Raw genomic sequence first — 11,673 nt, 5'->3', positions numbered from 1 at the left:
GTTTAACTAAACAATTTTAATATGGTTTAATACATTTTTAAACACATGAGCACGGAGCCCGAGAGAGCACGGTCCGGAGACACGGGCGCGCCCCCGCGCGCCCAGACACACAGCCTCGGGCGCGCGCGGGCGCGCGCACACACACTGACCCGCCACCAGATGGCGTTTTTTGAGCATAAAAAAATAAATAAATTTTTTAATTGCTTAAAGAAATAAAAGAATGCTAATTTGATATATAAGAAACTTTCTAAATAATCAATTATATTTTTATGAATATCATATTTTTATGAATATCATATTTTTATGAATATCATATTTTTATTATTTAATTACTTCCTACTTCCGGACTTCCGGAGCTAATTTAATTAGGGGATAATTTAATTAGGGGTCATAAATCAATTAAGGGGGTCATAAATCACTGCGTTTGACGAAAGGGGTATAATATCACTCTCTCACGTGGAATTCCAATAAAACTGATTCATGTTTGTGGCTGTAATGTGACAAAATGTGGAAAAGTTCAAGGGAGACGAATACTTTTGCAAGCCACTGTAAGTTGCAAAAGGTATCCTTAAATACAGATGGCACTGATAGTGATCAGAGTAGCGCTGCATCGAGGAAGCAGAATGAGGAATCCAAGGTAATAATTAAACTCTCTCAGGAAGGTGCTTGATTGAGGACAGAAATATGTTTTTGGAGTCATTTCTGGTGTACCAACAGCTGTTTCAGCTGAACAAGTCAAAGGAAATATAGTAGGATCCAAGGTTATCGAGGCACAGTGCTTAAAAACTCTGAGAGAAATGTGACAGTGTAGCTGTAATTTAAAAATTTATGGAGGAAAGGCTACCATCCAAACTTTTTTCATTAGTTATATGAATTAGGATGTTCAGCCTTATATTCCCCCTCCCTTGGTTTGCTTTAAATGCCAAAGATATGGGCATGTCACTGGAGGTGGACACGAGTATGGTAAATGTGAAAAAGAGCAAAGTTAAAGTGGTGCAATTGCGGAGGTGAGCATATCTCAGCTTTTCGTGGTTATGAGGCAAGTAAAAGGGCAGCAGAGATCCAGAGAGTAAAATCCATTGATGGCATGCAGAAGCAGAAAAGAAGCTTTGGTTATGAACAAAAATGATTTTGTGCTATTTATGGAGGCTGTAATAAACTGCACCACTCAAACAGACAAGAAAACTGAAAAAATCCAAATAATTGTGAAGACTACAGACCTGGGAATCACGGGTCTGTGTGGGAGACAGCTCAGGAAATGCTGAGTGGTAGAAATCCTAGCTCACAGCCAGGAGGAGGCAGTTCATTGTGGTCCTAAATATTCTGCAGTGGGATGCTTGAAGTCTTATTGCTAATGGGCAGGAACTAAAACAGTATCTCATCTGCAAAGAAAACCTTGTGTAATATGGAAACATGGATAAAAGCAGAGTGGTACTTTGTTTATAAATGAATATACAGCTATGAAGAATGATACAAAAGAAGGTGGTGGCCACATTTGTGTGAACTGGAATATGATATAGATTAGTCAGTGTAAATATAGAGCACAAGACAATCACAGTTAAGGTTTGGATGGAGGAAGATGAGGCAGTAATGATCAACTACTATAAATTATGTAAAAGGATCACTGGGGACATATTAAACACTATAGGTGTTTAATATGTAGGTGTAGGGTGTAGGTGTTCCCTACACATGGGTCTAGGGAAAATAATATGTTGTGGGGATTTTAATGCACTTTCTGGGGAAGCAGATGCACAGATGAAAATGATTCATGCACTGAGGATTCAAATCCTTTGAATTTGGCAGAAGCACTGGGATATCAGCGATACAGGAATTGATTTCTGCAACATTCAGATACATTTCGGTCACGGTCACAAAATAGTGAAATAACAATTACCCATCTCAGGATAGGTCATACAGGGCTCAATAAAACACTACAGCTAATAGGCAAGCACCCAATGGGATTGTGTGCCCACTGCAAAAAAATGGAATCTGCTCAGCATGTACTGTTAGTATGCCGGGCTTGTGTCCTGGACAGGAAGACGTTAATAGGAGGAGCTGAAGATTCATTCCACTGTAGAAACCCTGCTTGGAAAGGCACTGTCTCACATCTATGGCCAACTGTTGAAAGTTGTGATAAGAAAGGGTTCAATACTGCAGTTTTTTTTTTATTCCCAATATTCCAAGTTCCTGATTCACACTCCTGTCCAGGAGGGGGCGGTAATGCACCTCTAAGCTCATTTGAAACTAAAACGAAGAACCCCCCCCTTCCCCCGAGGTCAAAGCCAGAAATGTTGTTAGAGTGAGTTGCCCGCGTTCATTTGGACAGTGTCTTCATGTTTTCAAAGGTCGACTGTTTTTCTACGATTTTGTGGAAGTATAAATAGGAACAAACTAACGCAGTCATCTGGTTTGGACTTGTTAAAATCCTGTAAGTTATGTTCTGCTCTTGTTAGCTTATCAGCAGATAGCGTTTCTTACTAAAATGTATCGGTTGTCATACCGCTGTGAGGATAAACCGTGTGAAACGTGCTATTACACTCACTAGAAGTTCCCAGATGTATCTAAAGCCGAAAGATTACAGTAGTTAACTGGTTTTACTTTAACTGGTTAGATTCGTCATATTTACCGATTGGTCGACTCTGTGTGCAAATCTGTCTCGGAGTTTGACAAGATTAAAGGACTCTCTCCATCTCCAGCTGGTGCAAATGCAGATTTCAATATTATCAATATTATCTGCTGACAACAATGCGATTATTTTAATTTATCAAACAGCTTCCGCTTGATGTCGTACCTCCGTGTTTCAAATCATGAGCTGACATTTTGCCCTCGACACACTCCTGAATAGCTCGACGATGTGTCGAGTTCACCTGCACACACCTGTTCGCTCCGTCAGCTGCTGGTTTAGGAAACACGCCCACGTTTGACATCGGGAGCTTTCTGCTCAGTATAACGAAACATCGCAAAGAATAAAACCATCTTTGTGAAGTAGCTGTAGTGGGATCAACCTTTTATCTATAAATAGCTAAAATAGCTTTTATTCTCCTAATCAAAATCCCGGTGCCTTGAACTCTTGCAGATTTCTTTTTAATTTGTAAAATAATGCTAATGTTTGTTTCCCCATACATCACCTGGCATAAGTTGTTTTTCACATTACCATCGGCTATCCTAGGCTACCAACAGTGTGTTTCTCAAACCACGATTGCTTCTTAAGATGCTTACATCCAGCTATTTAAGCAGATCAGTGGCAGAGCTATGCTATTGACGTACATTGATACCAATCCAGTCAGTGGATTTCCATCCATCCGGGGCCAAGTCGTGGGGGCAGCAGTCCACTTAGCTATGCAAACATGCCTCATCTTTGATTAGGATTGCTGGACTTCAGAGTGGCTTATATGATTCATACATAACTTCCTTAATTCTGATTCAAAAAGAATAGATGAGATTTAAAAGGAGTGAAGCAGACTGAGCAGCGGATCAGTCAGGATGGTGTGGTAGTCGTACAGCGTTTCTTCTGTGATGAATTTGTTTGGAAATGTTTCCTGATGACACAGTCTTGGACTCTTACAGAGACTTCACTGGATACTGCAGATAATCAGAAGCACGCTAGGATGACCAGTGTAAGTTTGTCAAACAACAGTTTGTAATATTCTCATCTTATTCTGATGTTAATGCTCTGCAGTGATCACCATCACAGAGCACCACTGTAAACACTGAATAACGTGAAATATTTCTTTCTATTTTAAATTTATTGCATAGTTCTCACATTTATGTTTTAGATACAAACATTTGTAATATTATACGAAGATAACCCGAGTAAATACAAAATGTAATTGGGGTATTTTTTTCAACCTGCTGGATAGACAAGTATGTGAATGTGATAACCAGAGAACGAGGTGATGTAGGGAGCTTCAGTTTGATGCCAGACCACCTCTGTTTGTTTTTGAATAAACTTAATAACTGGTTGGACTGTTTGCAATAAACGGCCATTAATGTTTGACATTCCTGTAGAGACACTTTGGAGAATTATTTTAACTTGGCAACTTTAGAGGGTATTTCAGTATGAATGGCCTGTTTAACACCACGCCACAGCATCTTCAGATTAAAGTCTGAACTTTGTCTAAGCACGTCAGTTTTTTTTATTCATTTATTAAAATGGGAATTTTTCACATCACTGTCCTGCTGCATAACCCAAGTGTGCTTGAGCTACAGGGTACAAACTTATGGCTGGACTTCAGGATTGTAGGATTTTCTGGTTGAGAGCAAAATTCATGTATCCATCAATTAACACTACCACCACGTTTGACTGTTGATATGTTTTTTTTTTCCTGTTCTCTATATGCAATGAGACCTTCCAAAAGGTTACATTTCTGCCTTGGGACCCTCATGTCATTTTAGCCGAGTCTCTTTTTGTCATTGTTGAAACTCTGACCTGAGGCAGATGAAGCTTGCAGTTCCTGGATGAGTCATTGATCACTCCTGGAAAAACTTTGTTAGAATCCCAAAACCTTTGTATCACTTTCCAAACTGACAGATGACAAGATGAAGCTGTAAACCAGGGGTCTCAAACTCCAGTCCTCGACGGCCGGTGTCCTGCAACCTTTCCATGTGTCCCTGTTGCAACACACCTGAATGCAATTAGTAGGTCATTAGCAAGAGTATAGAACTGAAGTTGCTGAAGTGGCAACCTCTAACCCTACTCAAGTAAATGTAAGTGTTAAGGAAAATACACTTTTAACAGTACATTTATTGCACCATGTTCATTCACTCATGAACTGCTGTAACATGAATGAAATGGCTGAATTGCCACCTCAGCATGCAGTCAGGTTGCTTGCTAATGATCTACTAATTGTATTCAGGTGTGTTGCGTCAGGGACACATGGAAAAGTTGCAGGACACCGGAGCTCGAGGCCCCTGCTGTAAACCTTTGACCATGTAGACCAGGGGTGTCGAACTCCAGGCCTCGAGGGCCGGTGTCCTGCAGGTTTTAGATCTCACACTGGGTCAACACACCTGAATCAAATGATCAGTTCATTACCAGGCCTCTGGAGAACTTCAAGAGATATTGAGGAGGTCATTTAGCCATTTGAATCAGCTGTGTTGGATCAAGGACACATTTAAAACCTGCAGGACACCGGCCCTCGAGGCCTGGAGTTTGACACCTGTGATGTAGACCTTTGGTGGTGTTTCAGGTGTCTGAGTTCAGCAGCAGCATTATTATTATTATTATTATTATTATTGTTATTATTATTATTAGTACCTGAGAGACTGCCATTTACAGTTGTACTGTTTGTTTGCATGTGCAGGTGCTTTGCAGCAGAAGCAGGTTGGTAAGTTACCTTCCAGGGCTCCATGTGTTGGTGTATCGTGTGGCTGGAGGCAGAGCCTTCTCTGCTGCTGATTCTTCAGGCTTAAATGAGCCCGCTTTGGCCACTTCTCACTCTGCTAAAGGTATGGCCTTATTTTAAGTTTATACATTTGAACATTAATTAACTACAACATGTTTTTCTAGTCAGTAATTAAATCTAATGCATCTTATGTATAGATTAGGTATTAGGTATAGACCTAATAACACAAAATAAATTGAGATAGACGGAGGTTGACACAGAGTCGTTACCTCGGACTCTGATGAAGTGATATTGGCGTTGACCAAAATTTGTAATTTCTTATTTCTTTGTGTAAACTCAGTTTGTGTGCATGCTACTTTTCTTTGTTATGTTGTGCTTAAGGACTGCAGACACTACGGCCTGATGACATAATGGCGCCGTTCGGGCCCCAGGACCAGCGCTTCTCGCTGCCCGGTAATGTGGGCTTTGACTGCCAGCTGGAAGGATTGACAGAGCAACAGAAGAGCCTGACAGACAAAATGCTACCAGATGTGTTGTCTGCTCCATCCTGCTATCAGAAGCATGAGTGGCTTCTAGCCCAGTCTGTTAGAGAGCTCTCTGTAAGTCCAATGAGAACCTTATGAATGTTTTTAATAATCAAAACAAATATGGACCAAACTATGCTGTGTTATTACTACTAATGTTAATCTTGCTACAAATTTCACAAACACTGGTGCAATTAAATAAATGTCAGAGGAATTTTATGTTGAAGTATGTATAGATTATCAATGAATAATCATATGCAGGGATAGCTCAGTAGGTAGAGTGGTTGCCCCATGATTGGAAGGTCGGGGGTTTGATTCCCCTGAACGGCTACCCTGAGGTACCCCTACGTCCCTACACACTGCTCCTCGGTGGCTGCCCACTGCTTCACTGGCTGAATGGGTTAAATGCAGAGGAGTCATTTCCCTACGCGGACTAACACAAGCACGTACACATGTTTAAGATAAAATGATGTGTGACATTTTTTTTATGCATTTTTAATCAGTCAAAAATGAACTTTTCATTGGAGTGTGGTGTGGACTTAGTGGTGCTAACAAGTGTAAAAAATGTAACGCTAGCCAATCGTGGGTGTGACATGATTCATGCAGCCAGACCTCCAGCATCCGTCTGAATATTTTAGAATGAAGAGACATTAAAACAGTGTATGCTGAAACTATATCCAGGTTTTGTATCGTTGGCGTTGTTGCTCATACGCTGAGAGTGGTGACATTCGCTTTTCTGACAGCTGTGTTTTTCTTTCTTAGAACAAGGGCAATCCTGCGTCCTCTGGCAAAGTCAGCACAGCTGAACAGTACTTTGACAACTCGAGAGTAGAGTGTGCCACACAGGCGTGTCCTGAACTCTTAAAGAAAGGTACATCGCTGTAACTGCATCCTTCATACATTTATTTTTCAGCCTTGCATAACTTTGAAATTGCTTGTATTTCTCATGAGAAGCGGTGTTCCTGTCTAATGCGAGTGTTTCCTAATTATAAACAGATTTCCAGTCAATGTTTCCTGAAGCTCCATCCTGTGGTATGATGGTTGTCACGGTTACCCAGAAGACGCAGAACGATATGGCGTCATGGTCTGCTGAGGTGGAAGATGAGAGAGAGCAGATGCTTGACAAGGTTAAATGCTGAGCTGTTTTACATGTCTTACACTATAATAAGACATCACAGGGTTTCTCCCTACATTATCACAGCAAGTACTCAGAATAAATAAATGTAAGTGTTATTTTAGAAACCTTTTACAACAGCTAAGCACTGCAAATATTAGAGGTCTGTAAAAGAAACACTGATGATGAGCTGAAGAGTTTATTAGAAAAGCTGTCCACCTCTGGAGAACTACAGAAACTGCATTATATGAGATGTTACTAATGTTAAAAACAGTAGTAGCACATCCATGTAGTACATCCCATCTGTAGTGTGAAAAGAAGTGAAAATGAAACGGATAATAAATGCGTGAGTTTCATTGAGAAAGGGGAGGAGACACTTTATTATTTATTTTACAGTAATTAATGAAGTAATTAATGATTGTGGTGTCTGCTGTGTAGTTTGTTGCAGGTGCACGGGAGATCTGCTGTGCGCTGCAGCGAGAAGGATTCTGGGCAGACTTCATCGACCCATCGTCAGGCCTCGCTGTAAGTTATCTCTGACTCTGCCTGTCAACAACTGTTCAGTGTTTTTACGATATTTTATCACAATAACAACAAATGAAATGGCTGATTGGGTGTAGACATCACATGGCATCAAATGACAAAGTATAAATCTGAGAAATATGTTAGAAGCTCATGTTTACATGGAATTAACTCTGAATTAGCCACGATCAGCACAGTCAAGATGCAGGTAGCTGTCTGTGACAGATGCATTTAGGCGCTTTTAGTGATTCCTTTAAATTCTTCTTTTTATCTTCAGGTATTTTGTCTTTGGTGCATACATTTAGATTTATTTGGAGTTTTCTGAAATAAGCACATGATCAAATGTAAACACGTCCATTGGAGGCTGCACCATGATTCTGGTTAGATATTTGGTCACCAGACAGAAGCTGATGTATTTGCTTTTCTGGCACAGGCGTGACTTTGTGCTTAACTTCACATGTTTCAGTAGGTTTGAAGACAGGACATCATAAAAGCTGTTTCTAAGTCCACAGCTAGCTTGGCAGGCCGCTGCCTTTCTGGATTGTTCCACAGTCATTCAGCTGCAGAATAACAAACCTTCAAAGTAACTGTCCCTGGGCTGGTATTTAAGGGTGATTCATTGTGGCAGTGTGCTGTGTGTATAACAAATGTACATTTCTGCAGAAGAAAACTGGTGAAAATTTCTTGGAAGCTGTAATGTTGGCAGGACAAACTTGTGCAGACAGCGGTGTGCAATTGCAACTCCCCATCCCCCCCCCCCACACACACACACACACACACACACACACAGAGACTATTGTTGCTTTTCAGGCGATGGTCTTGATCAGATAACTGTCTCATATTTGTGTGTCCCTTCTTATTTCTCAGTACTTTGGCCCGTACACCAACAACACACTGTATGAGACAGATGACCGATACCGTCACCTGGGCTTTCAGATTGAGGACCTGGGCTGCTGCAAAGTGATCCGACACTCGTTGTGGGGGACACATGCTTTTGTAGGGACAATATTCACCAGCGCACCACCTGATACTCCTACTATGAAGACGTTGCAGGGTAGATGAACACAGGCTCTGGGATACCGAGTGTAATATGCCTCAACACTAACAGAGTGGTTAGTGGTTTTGACCATATCTGTAATCATATTAAAGCTTAAATAATGCTGACACCACAAAGCTTGTGAATGTTTTGTCTTTGAAATTAGTCATTTATAGAATGACCCATTCAATAAATGAATAACCGTTGTATTAATTACCTTGGCTGCCCTTTTAACCGCAGTTGTGTTAAACCATTTTTCTGCTGTACTTAGTAGAGTTTGAAGATATTGCGCTGCTGCACAAAGAGACAAGTTCTCAGAAGATAGTTTTCCAGTTTATCAGCCTCAATTTTTCTTAAGAAAAACACGAGCATCCTCAGTGAGAAGTGAACTCATTTTACAGTTAATGTTGAACTCCTTTCTAATCCTTGAAAATATTTTAGAATCATCACTGGACTGACTTGTTGATCCCACCATAAGATGAGCCGTCTTGTTTTTGTGGCACAATCTTGAAAAATGAAATTTAAGGATTAAAATGTGCTGAAATGTTGACATAAGTAAAGGTAGAAATAGTTTAACTGTAAACTCTAAGATGTTATGCAAATATTATGCAAAATGATTAGTATTTTTAGATAAACATTGTTTTGTTTTCAAGATTGCAACAATGATGAGTAAAATAAACCAATTAACAAAATTAAATCGTTAAGATAGTATTTCATTATCTTTACCCTCTGAAATGTAGGTACTGAAATATCTACTTATTGCAACCAAGTACTGATGGCTAAATCAAGCTTGTATTGAAAAAAAGCTTTATTACTCGAAGCTTTTCAACACAGCACTTTTTGGTGACATCTAGTGGCCGGTAATGAAGAGCAGCTTGAGTCTACAAAATGAATAGCTTTATCAGGATTGCCCACTCTACCGAGCTGACAGCTTCAGTTTAATATCACGTGACATGTCTGTGTGATACCGGACTTGGTGCCTTGTGAATGTTTTTGGGTGAAAATCTATGTTCTGTCTATTTGATTCATAAATAATTTTAATGAATAAACTTCCCTTGTTTAAACATGTGCCATGCTGTGTTCCCCCTTTGCTTGTGACTTGATGTTTTGTATCAGTAGATAAAAAAATAAATAAATAAATAAAAATAAAAATACATTGTATATAATATTTTACAACACGATCTTATACTAGGTTGGGAGCTGGGACTAATACCCCCGTGCTGTAGAGCCTCCCTGAACTGCCCCTCCACTGGCGGATCTAGAAAATTGTATTTAACCAGTGGACAGGCGCAATTATACAGGGTGGGCCATTTATACGGATACACCGTAATAACATGGGAATGGTTGGTGATATTAAAGTCCTGTTTGTGGCACATTAGTATATGTGAGGGGGCAAACTCCTCAAGATGGGTGGTGACCATGGTGGCCATTTAGAAGTCGGCCATCTTGGATACAACTTTTGTTTTTTCAATAGGAAGAGGGCCATGTGACACATCTAACTTATTGGTAATGTCACAAGAAAACAATGGTGTGCCCTTCTCCCCCGTCCCTCTTCTCAGCTGTTTCTCTTTCCCTCTTTCTTTCTCCCCTTCTTTCCCCCAGTCAAGTCTGTCCCATGTTCAGTAAGTGAAAATAAAATAAACAATAAAAGGTGAATCAAATGGAAAAAAAAAAGAGAATAGTACCTGCCAAAAAGGATTGCTAGTCCCTTTCTAGATGTTTTCTTTACGTCTTTATGGTAAATATGAAATATGCTACAATAACGCAATTGATAGCATCAGAGCATAACTTTGGCAGATTTTTGGAAAGCATCACATTTTCAAGAACAATCTGGATCCGTTTTTATCTCTCTTGACAGTACTCATGCTGCAGATTAGCTACATATAAATATACATGATACAAATGACACAAGGGGCAAATGATTTTCAACTAACTTGAAAGGAGATTAAAAAAATGGATAACATGTGTTGCTCAGGTGCTGGGCAAACTGTTTCCCTGCTTAAAAGAAAAGAGAGAAAAAAAAAAGAAAACAATGGTGTGCTTGGTTTCAACGTAACTTTATTCTTTCATGAGTTATTTACAAGTTTCTCTTTGTTCACAGCCATTGACATGTCGAGGAGCGGATCGAAATTGTAACTGGGTCATTGCAGCAGATTTCAATGCAAGACACCCTACAAGACCACCCATCTTCCATGCTACAGTTAGCAAACTGCTTGCTAAGTTTGGTGAAACTGGTTCAGTGTTGGATTTGCCAAAATGTGGACGCAAGAAAACTGTCACTGATGAAGAAACATCAGTGGCTGTCCTAGCTTCATTCAGCAAGAGCCCACAGCGTAGCACTCGCCGCATGTCACTGGAGAGTGGCATTAGTCAAACATCCCTTCAGTAGATATTAGCTACTCACAAATGGCACCCTTACAAACTCCAGCTACTGCAGCATCTCAACGAGGATGACCCAGATCGGCGCAAAGAATTTGCAGAATGAACAAAACAAAAATTGGAACAGGACCCTCAGTTCACGCAGAAGATTTTGTTCAGTGATGAGGCAAACTTTTATGTGAATGGTGTTAACAAACAAAACCACCGCTATTGGTCTGACACTAACCCACACTGGATGGATGCCTCCAAGACTGTTGGAACAACAAAAGTGATGGTTTGGTGTGGTATATGGGGAACAACGATAGTGGGTCCATTCTTCATCAATGGAAACCTCAAGGCCACTGCATATTTGAAATTGCTACATGATGATGTGTTTCCCTCTTTATGCACTGAAGCTGGCACGTTCCCTGAGTTTTTCCAGCAAGATGGTTCACCACCACATTATGGGTGCCAGGTCCGAGCATTCCTAGACGAACAGTTTCTGGAAAGTGGATTGGTCGTCGTGGGCCAGTTGAATGGCCCCCAAGGTCTCCCGATCTGACCCCCTTAGACTTTTATCTTTGGGGTCATCTGAAGGCAATTGCCTATGATGTGAAGATACGAGATGTGCAGCACCTGAAACTACGGATACTGGATGCCTGTGCTGGCATTTCTCCTGCGGTGTTATTATCAGTGTGTGAAGAGTGGGAGAAGAGGGTTGCATTGACAATCCAACACAATGGGCAGCACATTGAACACATTTTATAAATGGTC

General features: G+C 40.4%; 1 protein-coding gene across 2 annotated transcripts; it reads left to right on the top strand.

Moving 5' to 3' along the window:
- Positions 1-2,271: 2,271 nt before the first annotated feature.
- mmadhcb (metabolism of cobalamin associated Db) lies at positions 2,272-8,678 on the top strand. 2 transcript variants are annotated; one of them, XM_086267219.1, is made up of 8 exons: positions 2,272-2,428; positions 3,568-3,617; positions 5,304-5,448; positions 5,727-5,944; positions 6,632-6,740; positions 6,866-6,996; positions 7,422-7,508; positions 8,373-8,678. In XM_086267219.1, exons 2-8 carry the CDS (start codon positions 3,609-3,611, stop codon positions 8,565-8,567), a joined length of 894 nt encoding a protein of 297 aa, XP_086123345.1. In that variant the 5' UTR covers positions 2,272-2,428; positions 3,568-3,608; the 3' UTR covers positions 8,568-8,678. The 2 variants fall into 2 exon arrangements, with proteins under 2 accessions (XP_086123345.1, XP_086123344.1); XM_086267218.1 differs by lacking the exon at positions 2,272-2,428 and having other exon boundaries at positions 3,528-3,617.
- Positions 8,679-11,673: the final 2,995 nt, after the last annotated feature.

Source organism: Aulonocara sp. 'chitande type north' Nkhata Bay, linkage group LG16 (assembly GCF_057382095.1).
Source record: "Aulonocara sp. 'chitande type north' Nkhata Bay isolate Kocher_YH1m ecotype deep benthic linkage group LG16, A_spYH_male_GT1.1, whole genome shotgun sequence".
Classification (NCBI taxonomy): Eukaryota; Metazoa; Chordata; class Actinopteri; order Cichliformes; family Cichlidae; genus Aulonocara; species Aulonocara sp. 'chitande type north' Nkhata Bay.
Note: the sequence above shows the minus strand (reverse complement) of the source record. Positions and strands in the feature narration are given on the sequence as shown.

Coding starts and splice junctions, on each gene's coding strand:
- mmadhcb (XM_086267218.1), top strand. CDS start 3,543: ATGACACAGTCTTGGACTCTTACAGAGACTTCACTGGATACTGCAGAT. Junction 5,945..6,631: donor AGTCTGTTAGAGAGCTCTCT/GTAAGTCCAATG, acceptor TTTCTTTCTTAG/AACAAGGGCAATCCTGCGTC. Junction 7,509..8,372: donor ACCCATCGTCAGGCCTCGCT/GTAAGTTATCTC, acceptor CTTATTTCTCAG/TACTTTGGCCCGTACACCAA.